The 24,271-nt window shown below is 41.4% G+C and overlaps 1 protein-coding gene across 1 annotated transcript; it reads left to right on the top strand.

Annotated features, from left to right (window-relative positions):
• Positions 1-1,400: 1,400 nt before the first annotated feature.
• On the top strand, positions 1,401-22,502 carry LOC124788296 (translocon-associated protein subunit gamma). Its single transcript, XM_047255529.1, is given in 6 exon segments — positions 1,401-1,652; positions 1,732-1,859; positions 3,254-3,345; positions 20,201-20,250; positions 20,253-20,331; positions 22,349-22,502. Coding segments are annotated over 6 exon segments (552 nt in total). The 5' UTR covers positions 1,401-1,516; the 3' UTR covers positions 22,416-22,502.
• The last annotated feature ends 1,769 nt before the right edge of the window (positions 22,503-24,271 follow it).

Below are 24,271 nucleotides of genomic sequence, written 5' to 3' on the forward strand. Positions count from 1 at the left end.
CCTTGAAAAATTAAACTAATTTTTGTTGTCTTGTTGATTGTGTTTACTTAACTAATGGATTGACTTTTTTCTGTTTCATAAACATTTTATTTCAGTCTTTTATTACTTTTATGTTGTAATTCCACGTACTGACACTTTCCATGACCTTGGAGATTTGCTCCTCAATTTATTTCTACAGTACTTGACGTGTAAATAAATAAATCAGGTTGAAGGTGGTTGTTTCAGTTGACCGCTGTTGTCTGAAGCCATTTTGACATCCAGAAATAATATTATTCTTGTTGAAGAATGCATTTAGTTCTGAAAAGAACATTTTTTCAATAATTTTCGAAAATCCTGACAATAGTGACACGGGCCTATAGTTAACCATACATTGCTGATCATCTTCTTCATATAGGGTTATTACTTTTGCCATTTTCAGTTCCTGTGGGACGACACCACTTGATAAGCATAAATGGACTATGTCTAATAAAGGAGAAAGTATTTGTCTTGCTGTTATTTTTTATAACATAATCTGGAATATCATGAATATCAGGTGATTAATTACTCTTCTGTGAATTTATGGTATTTAGGAGATCAGATGGGCCTACTGGACTGACGAATATGGATATATTATTAATTTCAATTGATGAAAGTTTTACAGTATTATATGAGGTGGATCACCAAATTTTTCCATCTCTAATTTTCGTGCGGTATCGCAATATTTTTGTGGGTTATCTTCTTCCCCGTACGATCCTGCACTGCTTTCTACATGGGCTTAGTTTTATTGGTTGACTTCATAATATATTAGTCTTTTTCCTGCGTTATGCCACTACCTGTGTTGACCCTTCTGTTGCGTGTGTGAACCCGGCCATGGCAGTTTCCCATTTGAACTTAAATGCAGCTGATACTTGTGACTGAGGCGTACACTGAACAGGTGATGATAACCATTTGTTTTTGTAATGCTGGAAGTACGTGGGTAAAAATGCGTCATCCTTTAAATGTTCCGATTCTTCTGACGATGAATATGAAAAATGTTTACATATTTGTAATGATATTTATTTCAGAAAGTGGTCTAAAAATTTAAATTAAGAATTTATATTGTCGAGACATGAGACTACTTTTCTATTTTACGTTCTCTCCGTGTTACCTTTTTTTTATATATATACTTGCTGTGTGTTCATTTTCGATGTGTTGACAATTTGCATTACGCATCTCAGTGTTACTTGCGAAAAGCACAGCATTATGCTCAGACAATAGGCCTACTATCAATCAATAACTTTAATAATTTGAATTTTTTCGTACAATGTGACGGCTGTATGGTGTAGTAAGCCAAAAAATGAGAATGTTAACGAACACCACGTTGATGGTGTTGTATTTGCGCCTGCGATCAATGAACTCTGCCTGCAAGCGCTGATGCAGTAACTTTGCTACCACCGTCGAATGACGTGTAAGCTCATGTAGTGTGTTGGCGTGCTTTAAGTGTGTCGTCTGTTGGTCACAAGGTTGTGTTGCTGCTGGTGGAGCTTGTTAAGAAACTATGAAGGGTGGCAAACAAGCTAAAGCGTTTACGAAGGAAGAGGAACTGTTGCTACAAGATTTCAGTAGAAATGTGTCGACCAAATCCTCCGCATTGTTTTATGGAAATGCTTTTATAGTTTCTGCTATCCCCATATGTGAGTATATTTCGTAGGTCTGAAGAAGATATAGCGAAGTAATTTTTTTCATTCACAACATTGCAATGTATGATTCCAGGGCTCTTTTGGAGGATCCACATGATAGATGTCTACTCATCTTTACTATCGTTCGTAATTGTTACTCTCTTGAGCACATACCTTGTTGCACTGGCGTATAAAAATACGAAGTTTGTTTTGAAGCATAAGGTAAGTTCTTGTAAAAAAAAAAAAATTGTCAAACATTTGTCTAGTTTGGGTACGGGAGTGAAGGTAACTTTTGGGGGCGAGAACTTATTTTATTCGCATGATCTTTCTCACTGACGCTGCCTCTCATACGACTCGTGATAACCATATGTAATTTGTGGCTCTGATAACCGTTGCGACACGCTTTGTCCAAGTACAATATCCTATTAATCCTATTTGCTATAGGGCACACGCAACTCATCAGTAGTCTTTAGAGTTATGAGAGCGTTTAGTGCGGTATCCCCGTTGCCGACTGTTTACTTTTTCCCAAGTATCCTACCAGTGAACTGAAGTTTAGCATCTGCTATAACTATTAGTGAACCTATATGATTATCCCATTCCTTAATCCCATAAATTGTTACTCAGGTATTTCTATAAATTTGTTTAAAGATTCTGAAACACATATCAAAGATAGTGGATTATTGTTTTGTGGATCACTTCTGCTATCCTTCATGCAGACATTTATGACCAATGTTTTCAGGCACAGTTTATTTTTTCAGGGATATTTGGTATGTTATAATTAGGAGTATCTAATAGTCACCAATTCTGTGTAGAATCTTCCAAGGAGTCCCATCAGCTACTGCAGTGTTGTATAATTTTAGAATTTCATCTGTTTCTCAGTGCCTCTGATAAAACAGCTAGGTCTCAGTTTCAGTCCCAGTCAGTAACAGTTTTAATCTGTCAAAGTTTCAAGTCTGTGCACTCTGCTGCAGAATGCAAATCCATGCTGAAATGATTGACTGTCTCTGTGTAAGCAGGAACTGCCAAATTTTTATCTTCACTACCTTTACAAGGCCAATGTGTAAAGGACTGAAGAGCACAGGTTATTGTGTAACCTGAAATCTCGTTTTTGTCATTATCTTTAGTTTCTTGAGATACAGGGCTTATGTTGCACTGTTTATGAAACTGTTAGTCGTTTTGCATGAAGCATTTACACTGAGGCTATAATCAAATTTAGGCTACTGAAAAGTTGTATAAGCAATGTTCGTGTAAACAAACTAAAGTTTTGTAGTACCTTACCAATAAATGAAAGATTGCTGTTTGTATAATTTAAATCTGAATCAATGAGGTTTCTTTCACTTATAGTGTGATAATTCATAATAAACCTAGGTTTGTATTTGAGTTTTGTTGCTGTTGATACGTCAGGTGTGGATGAGCTGTTCATAAATGGTACATGTCAAATACTATTCAAGTAATTATTTTGTCAGAGGTAGAGGATGCCAGGTATTTCCTAGTGTTAAGTGACTTTCATTTGTTAGCAAAAAGATACATAATTCAGTTACATATCTTACAGCATTATTTTCTGTAAAGTATGTACTCTTTACATCTTGATATTTGGATACAACATCTTTGTCCAGGTTGCTGTTAAACGTGAGGAAGCTGTTACCAGAGAAATGACAAAGAAATTGGCAGAAGATAAGAAAATGAGCAAGAAAGAAAAGGATGAACGGTAATATATTTTAAGCTGATGAATGTAATGACAGTTAGCAGAAAATCATGGAATGGAATAAGCTTGGAGTTAAATAACACAACTGCTCTTGTAACCATATGAAAAGGATAGATTGCTATTTAGCGTGCGTGCATGACACATTTACAGTGTTTAAAAGTTTAAATTTTGGCATTTTTTATATATTTTTTGAAAAGTCTGGATTTTTTACTTTGTGGCAACAATGGGCTGTGGCCTGTTATTGTTTACCCTCCATAATTTGTAGCCCTTCTTATAATTCCATATGTTTTTCATGTGATGAGAATGTAAGTTATTGGAAATTTTGGACCTTCATTTCAACTAATTGGCAGGTAAGAAATAGCATATCATTATTTATATTACTGTTACATACCATAGGGTGTATTGCATAAAGAGTATAAAACTGAAGTAGGTAAATTATATGTTGAGGTAAACAATATAATACAACAGCATGAACTTTCATGTAATATGAGTCACTTTCATGTAATTAAGTTTTTATACCAAGAGAGACATTAGAGATAACTTAGTGTTCAATAATTTACTTCTTACTGTGATTGTGTACCTACTATCACTATTAAAAATTTCCCAACTCTAACCAATGCTGTTAAAACAGAAAATTAAATATGTAACAGGAGTCATGTAATCTGAGTCACAGTTGTATTATTTTAAGATCAGAAGAACAGGATTCCATTAGCAGCAGCACAAAGACAGAGTAGGAGGAGGGAAAAGTTAGAGTGAAGGAAAATGTGAAGAATATAAGAAGCAGCATCTGGAAGAGGCTCAAAGAGGCCAGCAGAAGCAGAGACAACAGTTTCTATAGTTGAGTCAACATAAACAAGGACTGTTATTAGAAGGCAGAAGAGATAAAAATAGGGAGAGAGTTAGAAAACATAGGCAACATACCAGTAAGATGCAAGATTAGCAACCTAGTAAAGCAAGTTTGTCACCGTAAAAGTCACTTAGTGCTCTGGATAAAGCCATGGCTCAAGTGCTGCAATTGATTGCATTAGCAAGGTACTGTCAACTATACCTGAAAGTGTGAAGGTAGTTTTGATCTGGTCAGATTTACCTGCCCCACAATTTAAACAAAAATATTTTACTGATGCTGTACCTCAATTTCAATCATTTCACAATGTAAAAATCTATTGGAACTTCTTTGCTACATCCCATGGAAAAAAAGCCGTAGATGGAATTGATGCAGTTGCGGAATGGCTAGTGGAGAATGTAGTAAAAAAGCGAAAATTCATAGTAGGTGGTGGTGGTGGTGGTGGTGGTGGTGGTGGTGGTGCTGCAGCAGCCTGTTTACTCTTTTTTTATTATTATTCTGTTGAAAAATCTGCGCACTTTTCCCTTCTGTCACTTTGCCTGTGACAGATCTGGGTAAGACAGCTGTAGGAGGGCCTGCTCCCTTCAAATGCAGAGTCCTGGGGACACCTATCTGCTCTCTTAATTCTCTCTCTCATCTCGTTTTTTTGTTTATGATCCAACTGATGTGCATTACATTTTTTAACTTTGCCCTTGTACTGTTCCGGATCTCTCGACCAAAAGGTAACGTTTGCTGTGTAGTTGTTGTGGAATCAGATTGGTGGGGGTCGGATGCAGGTGGTGTTTCTCTTGCAGTGGCTAAGGCCTGGAAGACCCCTTGTCTGCTCTAACCTACGTACCATTTCGATCCATATGCTTTTACTTCCCCATAAATTGATTTCAGCTCTGGCATCTGTATTGCTTAGTGCCTCTTGTCACCAGCATCAGTCAATCACCAGCTCAGTAGTTGGCTTTGTAGCTTATGGCCAGGCCCTTCATCCCCTGCAGATACTTTGTAACCCTTGTACAAGCATACCAGAAATAAAGACCTGAACATATTATGATTGTGTTCCTTTGGCTTAATATTCGGCCTTACATTCCAAACCCTATGCAGTGCTATAAATGCCAGTGTTTCAGCCATACAACCACGAGTTGCTGAGGTGAAGTGATTTACTGGAATTGCGGAAAAGCCACTCATGATGTTGGGACTGACTGTCCATTCAACTGCTCTGGGAACCACCCAGTCTGTAGCCGAGACTGCCCTGTTTTTGCTGAGGAATGCAAAATACAGGAAATAAGTGACCAAGCGGATCCCCTATGCTGAAGTCAAAAAAGAATATAAGGCAATGAAATCCCGCCTTTGCCACCTCATATTCTTCCATGGTGCAGAAACCTGTTTCCAAGGCAGACGCTTTGACACAGACGATGTCTGTTGTGCCTGTATCCACCACAAGCACCTGTACATGACAAAGAAATCCAGGCAGCTGCACCAGGAAAGACCAATAAAAATCCTGCAGTGAGCATCCAGAAGGTACAAAAAGGCAGAGTGCATCTCAATGCCCCCTTTCCCTCTCATCCTTGAAAGCTGTTCAGAGTGCCGTAAGGTGTTGTTTTTTCCTGTCTGTCTGATGAGGAGGACATGATGGAGTTAGATACCTTGTATCCAGGCAGCCCCTCCTCTAAAAGTGCTTCACCTCTGCGGTGCAAAGATAGGGAGAAATTAAAATCACATCAATGAAATGGCTCCCATCCTACAGTGAAACTTAAAAGGGTTCAGGGTGCTTGTGGAGGAACTCAGTCTCTTATCTTAGGGTTGACCACTGTGTGTGTGTGTGTGTGTGTGTGTGTGTGTGTGTGTGTGTGTGTGTGTGTGTGTGTGTCCTGGAGACCAATTTGTGCGTCCCTGAGCTACAAGGCTATATCCTACACAAAAAGGATGACATGCGTGGAGAGAGAGCTAAAGATGGTGTAGGTATTTTCATCAGTACCGACTACCTCTCCTTGCCTCTCTCCCTCATGACAATTTTACAAGCAGTTGCCATATCAATGCACATATGTCATCCATTGACGATTTGTTCCCTTTACTTGCCCCCATGTGATGTGCTTGATGAAGAGGCCCTAACCAATCTTATTACACAGCTCCCCCACTCCTTCATCCTCTGTGGTGATCTTAATGCACACAATGTGCTTTGGGGCTCTGAAATAACTTGGCCTTGGGGTAGAGCAATTGAGAGGCTTCTCATGTCATGCGCATACTTGCTAAATACGGGACAGAGCTCATGTTTCTGCACAGCAACTGGGTCGTTCTCTGCCATTGAACTCTCACTTTGCTCTCCACCTCTTTGCTCCCCCTGCTCAGTGGGAAGTGGTTGACAACTTGCCTGTTTGTAATCACATCCTGATCTGGACTCATTTGCCAGATGTAGTTTAACCTGAAAGGAAACCACTGTGATGGGTGCTCAGTAGAGCAGACTGGATACTTTATTGCCAGTTGGCTCAGTTTGAACATTGTGCCAATGTCGAGGCGTGGGTGGATCATCTTACCAAAATTATCCACCAACCTGCTGCAGCATCCATTCCATAGACAAGGGGGTAACAGAAGAGGCAGTCAGGACTAGGCATGCGGCTCTGCATAGGTTCAAGTGTCGGCCAACTACAAGAGAATCTTGCAGTCTTTCGGATGGCAAGTGTTGCCTAATTGCTTGAGAGAACAAGAAGAGGTCATGGCAACAGCTCCTGAACACCACTAATTGTTCCACAAAGAGTTCTGTTGTATGTAAGACCATCAGCAGAATTATTGGGAGAGGAGGTAGGTGCCCCATGGCTGCTGCAATAGGGACCAGCACTGTCCAAACCGATCCACGGGACATTGCCCAGCCTGTGGTGTTCTATTTTGCCATAATTACTGCAACTGCCAGTCGGGATCCAGGTTTCCAGTGCCATAGATCAGTTGCCAAGAGATGTAGTTGGGACTTCTGGTCCACCACTGAAGAAGATTACAACTGCCCATTTTCCATGTGGGAGCTGGATTCTGCATTGTCTATGGCTTGCACATCTGCTGGTCATGTCAGAATCCATTACAGTATGCTGTGGCACCCACAAGGTGAAACAAAGATATCCTCCCCCCACTATTTAATGCCTTTTGGGCTTCAGGTCACTTTCCTGACTTGTGGCTTGAAGCAATTTTAATTCCTCTCTTAAAACCTGGGAAAGAGACTGTACATCCCAGAGTAGTTAGTGTTGTGTTGCCCTCACTAGCTGTGTGGGAGAAACCTTGGAACAGATGGTCAGCCGTCACTTTGTCTGGAGATTAGAATCCAGGCATCTCCATAGTTGCTTTCAGTGTGGGTTCAGGAAGTATCGGTGCACCTTTGATAATCTGGCCCTACTGGAGGCGGCTATACAGTAGGCTTTCCTATGCCAGCATCACCTTCTAGGTATACTTTCAACATTAAGGCCTACAATCCTGCTTGGAGGCACCCTATCTTAGAGCAGCTTCACAAGTGGTATTTTCATGGTTGCCTTCCCATTTTTATTCAGTCCTTCATCTCGCCACTATATTTTAGGTACTGAGTCAGTGATGTCCTGTCTAATTGTTTTGAGTGGGAGAATGGTGTTCTTCAAGGTAGTGGTTTAAGTGTGAATGTCTTTGCCATAGCTGTTAATAGCATTTTGTTCATAGTGAAAAGTCCTGTCCAGTGGTCTTTGTTTGTGGATGACTTCTGTATATTTTGGCTCTTCAAGCCTCGCAGTGACATGTCAATTGCAACTAACTCTTCAAAGTGTGGATGAATGGGTGCAGAAGAGTGGTTTTAAGTTTCCCTCTGAATTCTGTGTGTGTTTATTTTAACCGTTCTCATTTCATTTTAAAATTTCCTGAGTTGAGGATGAGGACACTGTCCTTTCTTTTAAAGACACAGTGGAAGTTTCTGGACTTCATATGTGACTCTAAGCTTACATGATTACATCTTAAGGACCTGAAAAAACAATTGCTTGAGGCTTTAAGCATTTTAAAATGTTTTGGCCACAGTACATGGGGAGCAGAAAGGACTTGCTTGCTCCAGTTTTCCAGAGTATTTGTGTGATCTCAGCTTTATTATGGGTACACGGTGTATGGGTCTGAGAGACCCTCCTATTTAAAGATGTTGGACATGGTGCACCATGAAGGGATTCGATTGGCCACTGGGGCTTTCAATACAAGCCCCATACCAAGTCTCTGTGCCGAGGCTGGTGAATCGCCACTTCACATCAGGCAATGGTTTCGTATGGTGCACTATGCCTATAAAGCAGAGTCCACGTCAGACACACCCGTCTACCTTACCATTGCTCAGCATCCACTGGAAAGCCTTTTTCGTAACCCAACGAGGCCCTATGGGATTTGTGAACAGGATTGCCTTCTAGAGGTGGGTGTGGCCGGTCTTCCTGTTTTACATCGTGGTTGGAGCAGACTTCCACCTTGGCTTCTTCGGAGGCCCAGATTTATTTTAGACTTGACCAGTTTTAAAAAAGATCAAATGCTAGATATGACATTTCAATCTCTGTTTTTTAACATTTTAGACTTGCACCACAGTTTCACAGTGTACACTGATGGCTTCAAACAAAGGAATTCCCTTGGCTGCTCTGTCGTGCTTCCAGACCATGTCACCAGGATTAGCCTTCCTGACGAGTATACTGCTTTCTCAGTGGAGCTCCATGCAATCCTGATGGCATTGGAGAAGATGCGTCATATTTGGGGTAAACGGTTTCTCAACTAATAAGTTTCTTGGGCTTCCATCCGTGTCAAGTGTTTTAAAATCCACAAGCTTTCGACAGAGTACGCCTTGACCGTCGTCAAGTGGCGATTGTCTTTTGGTGGCTGCTGCCGTTCTTATATAGCCGCTCTGCCTTCCTTCCGTGACGTCACTGGTACTCGCTCTGGCGCCGTATATAGTAACGTTTGCGTTACACGGCCACCATGCCCGCTTCATCCTTCTGACGGCCGGGTCCCATTCTGTGCTTAGCTGCAGGCAGCCATCTTTATTGAGTATGTTGTCACAAATTTTTATTTCGATGGCTTCTTCTATTATGCTATCCCAAAAACTGTTAGTCCGTGTGGTAATAGATGTCTTGTCGAATGCAATATGATGACAGTCTTCTTAAAGCATGCTCTGCTCCTGCTGATTTCTCCGGGTACCGTAGACGAAAACATCTCTCGTGTTCTACACAGCACTGTTCAATAGTATGCACAGGCTGTCCAATGTAGAACTGTCCACACCCACATGGTATTTTATATACTCCTGGCAGTCTGAGGCCTACGTCGTTTTTCATAGGCCTCAAGAGTTGTCGAATTTTTGCTGGAGCCCTGAAGACCGAATCAATTTTATGCCTCTCTAGGAGCCGGCTTATTTTTCCTGTTATTGAGCTACAGAATGGCAAGAATGTGAACTTCTTCAGAGTCCTCCTCGGTGTCTTTCTGCTTACATATTTTCAGACAGATAGCTTGCGAAATCTTGCAGTTGTCGTAGCCATTTTCCTTTAATATTTTCCATAAGTTGCTCAGCTCCTTCAGCGAGTTTTTAGAACCTGAGACGGTTTCGGCTCGATGCACTAAGGTCCTAGGAACAGAATGTTTCTGCGACGGATGGTGATAACTGCTAGTGTGCAGATATCGGCCTGTGTGGGTGGGTTTCCGGTAAATGCTGTGGCTGACACACCCATTTGCTTTGCGACAGCCGGGGACATAAAGGAACGGCAAGGCACCATCTGTCTCTATCTCTATCATGAACTTGATGTTGTCATGGATGTCAGATTCCCTCATTGCGTTACAATCGTTACAGAACTTGTGCCCAGCAGAGGAGTTGATGCAGCTGATATATGACCAACTGTACTTGCTCCAGTTGCAGGATAGGCAGGTCTCATTCGCCAAGGAGGCCTGTGGAGGACAGGATGTGGCACAGTGTCCTATTCCCCTACAGGCTCTCGTTTCTGCACTACACAGGAAGTGTATGCAGTTGTGGAATGAGGAATGGCTGGCGGTGATCATCAATAGAAGTCAGCAATTCAGCATTGGCATTCCTCCTGCCAGTTGCTCAGGCGGAATGAACTGACTCTCACATGTCTTAGAATTGGGCACTGCCCTCACATCATATTCGGCACTGCCCTCACATCATATTCGGCACTGCCCTCACATAGTTTTTTACTCCAGCAAGAGGATCCCCCGTTTTGTGATGCTTGTGGCATGCACATCTGTATCCACCATATTTTTAACATTTTATATAGTGATGCAAGGGCAGAAGCAAATATTGATGGGGATCTGCCCTCTATTTTAGCTGGTGATGACATGAATGTGACTAAGGTTCTAAAGTTTCATGATGTGTCTGGACTCTGGCCTAAACTTCTAGGCTGAAGGTTTTAGTGTGTTGCACAGTGGCTGGCTCCTCCTTTTTTCCTCTTGCAGTCAGTCAGCCAGCCGCGGCCATCTGCTTATTGTTTCAGCTCCTTATGCCACTTTCATCCTGAGTAGTTAATGTTCTAATATTGACACAATACTTCGTTCTGTGCTTCTGTGTGGTTATGCACATAGTTTGCCAATTTTTGGTACCTTTGTCTTCCGTGCTATTTCACCTTTCTGTTCTGTGTATTTTGCCAACACTTGTCTCAATCTGTTTTCGTGTGAGCACCAAAGGCCTTATTGTCGTGTGCCCATACAAACATCTCTGCTCCACTTCTTGCTCAGTTTGGCCATTTTGCTGTGGTGTGTAGGAACTTTTCTCATGCATTACTGTATTTTACGGACTATAAGACACACTTTTTTCTTTGGATAATTACCTCCAAAGTTCAGGTGTCTCTTATACCCAAAAATTAATATAAAAATGTCCAGTGTTCAATTAAAAATTCCCATCAGTCTTAGAAATGGCCATATACTCCATGCCATTGGAAACCTCTCTGTCTGGCAATATTGGATTAACTGGTAGCAGCAGTGCACTGATGCCAGGAACAGGAGTTGCTAACAGTGTCACCCTCCCACATCACCGTCAGATCCAGAAGACTGTCTAGCTTGTGACGCATCATTGCAGTCTACAGTGCAAGTGAACTTGAATTGATAGCGATTTATGTTATCGGTAACAGTACAATATTTTTTGTTAATAGGTAGTTTTGTAATGGAAAAAATAAGATATTCATATGATGCGCGCTATAAATTGAAAGTAATAGTATATGCAGAACAACATGGAAACAGAGCAGCTGAACAGAATTTCAGCCCTCCACCAATAGGAAAAACCATTCACGATTGGCGGGCTAGTAAAGAAGAACTGAAAAAAATGAGGTAGACTAAACGTGCAAATAGGACTGAAATTTAAAACAGCCAAAACCAGATGATGATTTTTTTTTCAAGGATTTTAAATGTCGGCTCATTTTATAAACTAAGAATTTTTTAGTCCAGGTTTGCACTCTAATAACAAAAATGGTAAAAATGTATTTTTTTACAAAAATTGCTTAAAAATTAAGGTGCTTCTTATAGTCCATAAGATATGGTATTCCATTTTGCTGGAATCTTTAAATTGCTTATTTATGAATTTGGTCCCATTGTAACCCTCAGAACTGAGATTTTGTTTCCAGTTTCTTTCAATCAGTCTCTTAAATTCAAAAAATATAGGGAAAGTTTCATGTTTTAATTTTAAGAAAATACACAAATCTGTATGAAGTGCAGTCACACTTGAAATCTGTGTAAAAGAGTGCACCTTCGAGGTGCAAATCTGCATGGATGCATTCCCACGGAGGTTTATATCTTGAGTCCAAATTTGAGTTAAATGAGTTTCTTGTAGTTTTGCAATAATGTCATGATTCATAATGGAGATTTTTGTTTTTAAACCAGGAACTAAATTAGTCATATTCTCCAGACCTTTGAAATGGAAGTGTCCAACAATCTAGTGTCAGATTATTGTGGAGTTAAAAGGAACAGGATTTGCTTGTAGTAATCTAGATGTTTTATTAGTCATTTGATAAAATGACTCTCCACCTTAATTCAACTAAACCTGAATTGCAATCTTCCATTCACTTATCAAAAATAACTTTTGATTTCTCTCTTTGCCACAGGTCCCACAGAAAATACAGTTTTCTTTTGCTAAGGAATGTGTAATTTGTTTCCCTAAGTGAATGCTTGCCATTTTCCCTCAACTAAAGACCACACTTGAAGGGGTTAAACACCTTATGCTTTAACAATAGAGCTGTTTCCAATTTGAGCATAGAAGTCATTGGATTGAGTTGACTTAAATGTTAAACCAATCATTGCATGGTGTCATATGTTCAAATATTTTTACAACCTGGAGCAGAAAAATTTGCTTGTTCTGCACTGAAAGCCTGATTATCAAGCTTCATGTTGAGTTCTGCACTCAGATTTAAAATGTCCCCTTTTGTAACAGTGATAACATAAAAACCAGGTTCACCAAGATGGCTTGTAAATTTTTTTGATTACTGGTTTCAACAGAGCAATGCTGTCATCATTGGATCTGAAAGTTTAATATACAAATATTCAAAGTCAAGGGGACTAATACACCTGATTTCATGTGAACACTTCATACATTACTGAACCATTAGAGCACAGAATGAGATTTTCACTCTGCAGCGGAGTGTGCGCTGATATGAAACTTCCTGGCAGATTAAAACTATGTGCCCGACCGAGACTCGAACTCGGGACCTTTGCCTTTCGCGGGCAAGTGCTCTACCATCTGAGCTACCGAAGCACGACTCATGCCCGGTCCTCACAGCTTTACTTCTGCCAGTATCTCGTCTCCTACCTTCCAAACTTTACAGAAGCTCTCCTGCGAACCTTGCAGAACTAGCACTCCCGGACCGGGCGTGAGTCGTGCTTCGGTAGCTCAGATGGTAGAGCACTTGCCCGCGAAAGGCAAAGGTCCCGAGTTCGAGTCTCGGTCGGGCACACAGTTTTAATCTGCCAGGAAGTTTCATATCAGCGCACACTCCGCTGCAGAGTGAAAATCTCATTCTGGAAACATCCCCCAGGCTGTGGCTAAGCCATGTCTCCGCAATATCCTTTCTTTCAGGAGTGCTAGTTCTGGAAGGTTCGCAGGAGAGCTTCTGTAAAGTTTGGAAGGTAGGAGATGAGATACTGGCAGAAGTAAAGCTGTGAGGACCGGGCGTGAGTCGTGCTTCGGTAGCTCAGATGGTAGACCACTTGCCCGCGAAAGGCAAAGGTCCCGAGTTCGAGTCTCGGTGGGGCACACAGTTTTAATCTGCCAGGAAGTTTCATTAGAGCACACCTTGTAATGTATTAACAGAAGTTTATGATGATCACAAACTTGCCAGCCACATCATAATTTGTAATTAAGGTACCAAGGAACGTCAGCAAGTCAGACATAAAACACAAATTATGTTGGGCTGATGTCCTATTGTACTCTTTCACTTAACACTACAATGACAATTGAGCTGGTACCACATTTGCACAGATGATTTCTTATACAGGAGTTCACATTCCAGTATTCGACCATCAATATGTAATTGCGTAAGTTTCAAGCTATATGTGCCACAGTATAAATTATCTCTTCATTCCAATCACATTAAAATTACTTTTCACGGATTTAGGTAACATTTTTAAATCACAAATTTATGATAATTTTAGTTTTGAAAATACAGTATCATTTTTCAAAAGTGTTAATACATTACAAGGTGTGCTCTAATGAAACTTCCTGGCAGATTAAAACTGTGTGCCCCACCGAGACTCGAACTCGGGACCTTTGCCTTTCGCGGGCAAGTGCTCTACCATCTGAGCTACCGAAGCACGACTCACGCCTGGTCCTCACAGCTTTACTTCTGCCAGTATCTCGTCTCCTACCTTCCAAACTTTTTCAAATTGTTCAGATTATTCATCTACACACAGTATATGCATCAACAGCAATTAACAGAAGTAGATCACTGTGATAACTGTATGCAAGTCTATAAAGACCACCTTCATTGGATCATACCTTTTTCTAATACAGCGTATGGTGGAGCTCATGTTAAAACTCAATATGGTGTCTGATGCCAGCTCAAAATTACATCCATAACCAAAATCACTGAAATACACGTACAATATGGCAATGAAATGACCCTTATTACATAATCATTCTAAGACAGACTTTAAGGTTTACATAAAAGTAATCGTTACACCACACAAAATAAACTACAAAAATCATATAAGTGTATGACACAGTGCTAGTAGTCTATGTAAGAGCATGACCATTTAAGAGTAATTTTGAGTAGCCATCAGGCACCGTACTGACGTACACACAAACTCCACAATATCTTGTGTATGTATATACATATATATTTTTTCTTAAAAAAAAAAATGTGGTCCAATGACTGGTCTTTACTGTTTCGTGTACTTTTACCGCAGTGTATCTACAGTGTGTAGATGATTATTTGAAACAATATTTATAGTGAAAATTTGCATTTTAAAAAAGTGAGTTTCAAAATATAATTTATTGTAAATTTGTAATTTAAAAATGTTACCAAATTCAAAAGTAATTTTAATGAGACTTGAGTCAAGAATGAATTTGTATTGTGGTATATGTAGTTTGAAAGCTATGCAAGTACGTATCGATTGTTGAATACCACAGTGTAAACACCTGTACACAGAATCATCTGTGAAAATATTGCACTAGCTCAGTTGGCATTGTGGTGTTATGTGAAAGACTGCACTAAGACATCAGCACAACATGATTTGTTTTATATTTGTGGTATTTTATGTTTAACATGCTGGTGTTTCATTAGACCTTTTATTATTAAATGACACAACATCACAATGTGGTGTGCAGGTTTGTAAAGATCATGAATGTGTATTAATATGTTATGTGGAGACTTGAACGTGGATCTCCTGCTTTACAGTCAAACACCATTGCCACATAACCATGACAGTGCAGTTCTTGCAGTTTGCTCAATGTTGCATATCTTAAGCTCAGAGTGTTCACTTTTTCTCTTTCATTTCTTTTTTTCCTAGAGTTTTTGATGAACTAATTTAGTAGTAAAAATTAGTAAGCTGAGGGGGGTGCGATGGGGAGTTTCCCTTGTAAGCAGTACTTCGAATTGAACTGCGAGAAATCTGCATCCTTTTTCTCATAATTTGTCACTTTAGAGTGGCCTGTGATATAAATAGCTACCTTGTCATTTTAATATGGTTTCCCGCTTGTGTGATATTGGACCCCCCTGAAATCTTGGTTTTGGTGGTAGACTGATTTATGGCATAGCCCAAGGTCTAGGGTAGATTGGAAGGTATTAATTCGGTTTAGAGTTCATGAAGCCAACAGATGGGAATGCCAGAATATTGATAATGGCTGCAGATTGACTTGTAGCATAGCCTAATGTTCCCATTTGTGCCATATTTAATGCACTTGGTGATGTTCCAGCTGTTTTCGTCATAAAAACGAAGACTGCGAGGTAAATACAGAAAACATAGGTTATGTAACTGACAATTCCCTGTAGAGAATTTTAATGAATGTATGTGGCTGAGGGACTGCGTCAGCTTTCAGACAACACCACATACAAAGTTTGCCAAGGTAACCCCATTCCCGATGTCCAGGCGGAGCTTCAAGGAATCCTCAGAACCTTAGGCCCCCTGCAAAACCTTTCACCTGACTCCATCAACCTCCTGACCCCACCGACACCCCGCACCCCTACCTTCTACCTTCTTCCTAAAATCCACAAACCCAATCATCCCGGCCGCCCCATTGTAGCTGGTTACCAAGCCGTCACAGAACGCATCTCTGCCTACGTAGATCAACACCTTCAACCCATTACATGCAGTCTCCCATCCTTCATCAAGGACACCAACCACTTCCTTGAACGCCTGGAATCCTTACCCAATCTGTTACCCCCAGAAACCATCCTTGTAACCATTGATGCCACTTCCTTATACACAAATATTCCGCACGTCCAGGGCCTCGCTGCGATGGAGCATTTCCTTTCACGCCGATCACCTGCCACCCTACCTAAAACCTCTTTCCTCATCACCTTAGCCAGCTTCATCCTGACCCACAACTTCTTCACTTTTGAGGGCCAGACATACCAACAATTAAAGGGAACAGCCATGGGCACCAGGATGGCCCCCTCGTACGCCAACCTATTCATGGGTCGCTTAGAGGAAGCCTTCTTGGTTACCCAAGTCTGCCAACCCAAAGTTTGGTACAGATTTATTGATGACATCTTCATGATCTGGACTCACAGTGAAGAAGAACTCCAGAACTTCCTCTCCAACCTCAACTCCTTTGGTTCCATCAGTTTCACCTGGTCCTACTCCAAATCCCATGCCACTTTCCTTGACGTTGACCTCCACCTGTCCAATGGCCAACTTCACACGTCCGTCCACATCAAACCCACCAACAAGCAACAGTACCTCCATTATGACAGCTGCCACCCATTCCACATCAAACGGTCCCTTCCCTACAGCCTAGGTCTTCGTGGCAAACGAATCTGCTCCAGTCCGGAATCCCTGAATCATTACACCAACAACCTGAAAACAGCTTTCGCATCCCGCAACTACCCTCCCGACCTGGTACAGAAGCAAATAACCAGAGCCACTTCCTCGTCCCCTCAAACCCAGAATCCCCCACAGAAGAACCACAAAAGTGCCCCACTTGTGACAGGATACTTTCCGGGACTGGACCAGACTCTGAATGTGGCTCTCCAGCAGGGATACGACTTCCTCAAATCCTGCCCTGAAATGAGATCCATCCTTCATGAAATCCTCCCCACTCCGCCAAGAGTGTCTTTCCGCCGTCCACCTAACCTCCGTAACCTGTTAGTTCATCCCTATGAAATCCCCAAACCACCTTCCCTACCCTCTGGCTCCTATCCTTGTAACCGCCCCCGATGCAAAACCTGTCCCATGCACCCTCCCACCACCACCTACTCCAGTCCTGTAACCCGGAAGGTGTACACGATCAGAGGCAGAGCCACGTGTGAAAGCACCCACGTGATTTACCAACTGACCTGCCTACACTGTGATGCATTCTATGTGGGAATGACCAGCAACAAACTGTCCATTCGCATGAATGGACACAGGCAGACAGTGTTTGTTGGTAATGAGGATCACCCTGTGGCTAAACATGCCTTGGTGCACAGCCAGCACATCTTGGCACAGTGTTACACCGTCCGGGTTATCTGGATACTTCCCACCAACACCAACCTATCCGAACTCCGGAGATGGGAACTTGCCCTTCAGTATATCCTCTCTTCTCGTCATCCGCCAGGCCTCAATCTCCGCTAATTTCAAGTTGCCGCCACTCATACCTCACCTGTCTTTCAACAACTTCTTTGCCTCTACACTTCTGCCTCGACTGACATCTCTGCCCAAACTCTTTGTCTTTAAATATGTCTGCTTGTGTCTGTATGTGTGGATGGATATGTGCGTGTGTGCGAGTGTATACCTGTCCTTTTTTCCCCCTAAGGTAAGTCTTTCCGCTCCCGGGATTGGAATGACTCCTTACCCTCTCCTTTAAAACCCACTTCCTTTCGTCTTCCCCTCTCCTTACCTCTTTCCTGATGAGGCAACAGTTTGTTGCGAAAGCTTGAATTTTGTGTGTGTGTTTGTGTTTGTTTGTGTGTCTATCGACCTGCCAGCGCTTTTGTTCGGTAAGTCACCTCATCTTTGTTTTTATATACATATATTGTACACAAGCTATGAAAATGAAAATGCGAAGGGATCCACAGTGTAATTTGTACCCAATTATGTCGTATTTCAATTTTACCATTAACTAATAGACTATGTAATTAATCTTAGGTTAGCGCCAAGGATAATACACTTGAGTATTTAGTGGTAGAAATATACAGACGATACCTTGTAAACTCAAAATTCCAGCTGTGGTCAAGATAAAAAAAGCAATGAATAGAAAATAAAGATGAAAAAAATAAACAAGAGTTGAGGTATATCTGTCGCAATAACAGAGCTTCTTGATCAATAACAAATCTATTAGTGAGGGCATAAGCGAAGAGTGGTCTAGTATTAAGTCTATGAAACTGATAGCAAGTAAATTGCTAGGTGAAAAAACATAGAACCAGTTAGAAAAGATTCTTAAAAAATTGGGTTGAAGAGAGAGGAAAAAGCCACAAACAAATGGATAGTGTATAGTTAGAAGCTAAAGAGAAATACAATTGGAAAAGAAACAAAGCAGAAGCAATAGTAAAATCAGTACATAGGATATTGTGGGACAAGTTTATAAGCAGATTGGAACATGATATCTATGGCAGACAAGAAATAGCACACAAATTAAACACTTCGACAAAGAAGAAAGAAGTGTCATAAATCTAAATGTAACACATACATGAGAAGGGATAACACATTATAAAGAACAATGGTACAATTCGGAAACCAAAAAGCAGAAATAGATTACATAGATTTGGTGAACTGAAGATTATATTTAAAAAAAATGAAAGTTCATAATTGTCAGGATAGGTGGAATCAATTCTGAATTGATTGAACACAGAAGAATTCTCTTATAAAGAATAATGCAACGTCTCTTTAACATATGTTGGGTAAAATATGAGATAACGGAGGAATGGAAAATAGCAAATATCCTTTTGGTGTAAGGGAAAGGTGTCAGAAGTAATAAATCTAACTACAGGTATACAAGTATTCTGAATATTGCTTACAAAATCTGCAGCCAAATAATAAATGAAAGGCTATGAAATATCTCATGTGATTTTAATGGAGGCACAAGCAGCTTCCTGGAAGGGAAGATCATGCATACATGGTGTTTTCACACTGAAACAGATAATAAAAGAGAGGTGTTGGTGGAATATGAACAAGCATTGATAAGAGTCAGGGATAAGCTATGAACGATAATGGAAAAAGAGAAATCCTGAACCAGGTCGGTTCTCTGCTTAATGGCAGGTGTTAACTGTGGTTCCTTCAGAATAATCATGAAAAATTTAAACCATATTTCTTTGTCCTTTCCACCTGCTACATCACACCTCTTCCACCTGGCTCCTCCCGACCTGTCCCACATCCTCCTTGCACTCTCTCCTACTGAACTGAAATGACTTTACAAATAAACAAATACTCAGCAATTGTATAAATGTCTAATGAGCAAATTAATTCTAACTTAAATATGTTTACACCGAATGACTGAAACACAAACTTCACCCATGTGGCTGCAACAGCTACTGCTTGACAGCAGTCGATTTTAAAGGCTGGCATGAAATAAGGAAGTCGCTATCAGCCCAAAGTGGTTAGATTTCTGCTGATTTAGCATAAATAAGTAGAGAAATTAATTTATTATTATTCTTCAGTTTGCTTAATGCAAATTACTCTGTTGAGGAATATTGACCTAAGTTTGTAGTTCACGTTTGGTTCATGCAGGACACTACTGTGTAGCTCAGGGTGAAATTTTGAGATCATGGAAGTAATTGTTTGTACTTGGTGTCAGATGAGGATTAAATTATAGATCACCAGTTCTCGCACGCCAAACTTGGAGGAGACTGAATTGTGAAAGGATTTGTGAATTGGAGTGGCAGGTTGTTCAGCATGCAGCATGTGTAAGACACAGTTATAGTCTCTGATTACTCAAGGAATTATCCAAAACAAGCTGATGGAGGTAAAGACATTTCTAGCTGCATGCATAGTGGAATGCAAAGCAAATTCAAGCTGGTATATGATGATGAAGAGGGTTGAATGTATGTTAAAATGCAAAACACTAGCTCAAACTTCCTGCATGTTTCGACAAAATTTGCTTGCGTATCTGCATTGTATAATCTAAGAAAACACATGGCTGCTCTTACGATACAAAATATTGGTAAAACAGTTTGTAATTTTGATTGGTCGGAATGTGTGTAAAAAAAAATAAGTTTTTCAAAGAGACTCTGCAAAAATTTATTTGAAATATCATCTTATTGTTGACTAAATATGGTACTCACATTATGCTAACAATAACTAACATTTATATTCATGTTATTCTTGTTATAATCAGTTTTTACATAAAATTGTTGATGATAGTTTTCTCAGATTACTTTGTTTTCTCAGATTACCTTGTTTATGATGTGACATCTATACATTTATCTTTATTTCCAGAATTCTATGGAAGAAAAATGAAGTTGCTGATTATGAAGCCACAACGTTCTCCATTTTTATAACAATGCACTATTTCTGGCGCTAGTTATATTTTCCAGCTTCTATATACTAAAGACATTTACACCTGCAGTGTATCCTTTTTTTAAATTGTTTATGTATTGTGTGTGTAAGTTATCAGGGGAATACTAATGTAGAGTGTGCTCCTCTCTCCCTCTCTCCCTCTCTCCCTCTCTCCCTCTCTCCCTCTCTCCCTCTCTCCCTCTCTCCCTCTCTCCCTCTCTCCCTTCTCCCTCTCTCCTCTCTCCCTCTCCCTCTCTCCCCCTCTCTCCCCCCTCTCCCCCCTCTCCCCCCTCCCCCCTCTCTCCCCCTCTCTCCCCCCCTCTCTCCCCCCTCTCTCCCCCCCTCTCTCCCCCCTATCTCCCCCCCTCTCTCCCCCCCTCTCCCTCTCTCCCCCCTCTCCCTCTCTCCCCCCCTCTCCCTCTCTCCCCCCCTCTCCCTCTCTCCCCCCTCTCCCTCTCTCCCTCTCCCTCTCCCTCTCTCCCCTCTCCTCCCCCCTCTCCTCCCCCCTCCCCCTCTCTCCCCCCTCCCCCCTCTCCCCCCCTCTCCCCCTCTCTCCCCTCTCCCCCCTCTCCCCCCTCTCCCCCCTCTCCCCCCTCTCCCCCCCCTCTCCCCCCCCTCTCCCCCCCTCTCCCCCCTCTCCCCCCGTCTCTCCCCCCCTCTCTCCCCCCCTCTCTCCCCCCCTCTCTCCCCCCCTCTCTCCCCCCCTCTCTCCCCCCCTCTCTCCCCCCCTCTCTCCCCCCCTCTCTCCCCCCCTCTCTCCCCCCCTCTCTCCCCCCCCTCTCTCCCCCCCTCTCTCCCCCCCTCTACCCCTCTCTCCCCCCTCTCTCCCCCCCCTCTCTCCCCCCCCTCTCCCCCCTCTCTCCCCCCTCTCTCCCCCCCTCTCTCCCCCCTCTCTCCCCCCCTCTCCCCCCCCCTCTCCCCCCCTCTCTCCCCCCCTCTCTCTCCCCCTCTCTCCCCCCCTCTCTCTCCCCCTCTCTCCCCCCCTCTCTCTCCCCCCTCCCCCCTCTCCCCCTCTCTCCCCCCTCCCCCCTCTCCCCCCTCTCTCCCCCCTCCTCTCTCCCCCCTCCCCCCTCTCCCTCTCTCTCCCCCCTCTCTCTCTCTCTCCCCCCTCTCTCCTCTCTCCGCTCTCTCTCTCTCTCTCTCTCCTCTCTCTCTCTCTCTCTCTCTCTCTCGCTCTCTCTCGCTCTCTCTCTCTCTCGCTCTCTCTCTCTCTCCGCTCTCTCTCTCTCTCTCTCTCTCTCTCGCTCTCGCTCTCTCTCGCTCTCTCTCTCTCTCTCTCTCTCTCTCTCGCCTCACAATTTTTATAGATCAGTGTAACAAAAGATGGATTGTTTAAGGGTTCATTCCTAAAATGAGTAAAAAGAAATTTTGAATCTCAGGATATGTAAATATTGTTAAGCCAGGTGGATGCTAAAAGTGTGTACAATAATATTGTTGAAAGAATGAGTTTTATTAACCTGATTTGGAGGGGAGGGTGTTGGGCAGTTATGTGGCATGATTCAACAAAATGAATGTGCCCCTTTCATAAATCAGCAGTATGGAAAGAATGTAAAACACCTGTTTGCAGTCATTTCGTGTAGTTCACCTTTTGGTCACAACGTAGAACACAGGGATTTTCTTGGACAGTGTACGATAGATCATAAGACATGTAAATCAATGTAATCCACAGTGCCTTTAGTGAGTACTCCTGGAGATAATGTCTGCATATAACTGAATTCTAATTGGTCTGGATAATAACTCATTTAAGTGCAGCAAAACAACTAATTACTGTAAAATTTTGATAGAAAATAAAACAAAATACAGTCATTGAATTGATGCCTATATTAAAAAAATAGTTTTTGGTCTATTGCATGAAATAAGATATTGTTGAACAATTAATTACACATATATTGAATAGTCACCATTGTTTAATACCTCTTTACATAACGTAATTACTTGTTGGGAGTTTTAAACTTTGGTCCTGATATATTACACAAAAAGAAACTGGAATTTTCTGTGGCTTGAAGGGCTCGATCAGTACTCAACAGCTTGCTCTTATGTGACTTCCACAATAGATAAGTGAATGGTTTTCCTTAACATTGTATACAGTAATTATGTATTTTCAGTTGGAGCAGCAGGTGGTTTGTTGGCATTGCTATCGACTGGCTCACACTGAACAGATTTTCACATGTGGAAAGTGTTGTCATCAGTATCATTTCTCATTAAATGTACTTTCCATTTTTGCAATAAATTATGAAGACTGGTTTATTGTGTTCCATGTGTGTTACCTGATTTCTTGTGCAGTGGTTATATTCAGATTAATGAATACTGGCTATTCGGCAATTAGAGGCACGGACAGGGACTGCAGTGTCGCTGGTTCCGAGTGACAGTTGCAGTACGCACGTACACATGCTTCATCTTGAGAAAAGCTGTTATCATACAAATTCTCATATTCTTATGTAGATTTTGTCGATCATGGCACCAGCTATGACAACGCAACAAATTGAATAGTTTCAGAACTCCCTGTGATCATGTTTAAACTCCTGTGTTGGCTGTGTCACTAAAGGCAGGACAGTCGGAATGCTGCTGAACGCTCATTGACTGTCGGAGAATGTGTGAAGTATGAGCCCAGAACAAGTATTACTAGACTGCTGTCATTCGCGACTCTGACTGTAGCTAATTGCATGTTGTGTGGATCATAATTCCAACCTCTCATTATATGGAATGAGTTATTTTTAGTTTAAAAGAAGACTTTACTGCAGAACAGAAAAAAGCAATTAAAACCTAATGCCAGATTTATAGAGTTATATTTAGCAGTATGCATCACGTTATCAAAATAAACTGGACCTGAAACATGTTGCACATTTTGAAGAATATCTCAGCAGTAAAGTGGTTATTAGAAATTGGCACACACATTTCATTGTGATCATATAATAAATCAGTGCAGTAGGTTCCTTAGGATTGAAGAGCGGAATCAGTTGATTGAATATGGGTTGAAAGTACTACATTTATTGATCACTTGGACAGAAAATACAAGTTTGAACAAACAACCCATCCAATTAACAGAAATCGTAGTTTAGCAAAGCAATGAATTTTCAATAAATATTAAGTCCAATAAAATTTAACTTGGTAAATTTAAACCACAAACGATAGATACAATCCAGTTCCAATACATATTGAATTTAAAGCTCAAAGATTTCGGATACTAAAACCAAATCCATTGACATGACAATCAGTTATTTACCCAAGATTCAAATCAATTAAAATTCAAATCGTGCTTAAGACATGTGATAGGGAAAGAAGTTGGTGAAAGCAACTTCAGGAAAATCTGAGTTTATGTAAATGGGAATGTTCAAGACAACTGTAGCTTCCCTTATGTAGTCCATGGCCCTCAGTTGGTGCATTGTTCCGTAAAATGTATCTTGGTATTTGATCACAGGTCCACCTCAGCATATACGAAAACAAGGAAATACACCAGAGCTACCTGAAAGAATTCAGTATTAAAAGCAGGCAATGACCTTTTCTTATTCTCTGAATGTGTGCTGCCTTTGTTGCCCAATTTGTCATATGGAACCATTAACGACAATGTACAAAAATATATAGGCAACTGCCTATGGGGTTGATCACACACCAACAGAATATCTGTATTGCATACAGCAGCATAATACAATTTGACAGCAAATGTGATGTGTTCAATCCCAACGCATTCTAGTGACACACTGGTCATTGATAGCTGTCGAAAAATGCCAGCATTGCAAGAAGCAGATTACAGCACCTGTTGACAAGAGAATGCTCACTAGCACAACTACCTACCTACATATGTACATTACAAATGTGCATTATTCTGTGTGTCTGACATAACAGGAGCATTAACACATAATAACAGGTTCTGATGACTCAAATCTGCTTGAGCAAGCTATCACACAATCACTACTGTACATAAGGCGACCACACGACAAACACACTCAACTCTCAGCTTGCGGCCACATTTCCATCTCTGACCAGCTTCACCGACCATTCTTCCTATTTGCT

The sequence above is a fragment of the Schistocerca piceifrons genome, chromosome 3 (genome assembly GCF_021461385.2).
Source record: "Schistocerca piceifrons isolate TAMUIC-IGC-003096 chromosome 3, iqSchPice1.1, whole genome shotgun sequence".
Classification (NCBI taxonomy): Eukaryota; Metazoa; Arthropoda; class Insecta; order Orthoptera; family Acrididae; genus Schistocerca; species Schistocerca piceifrons.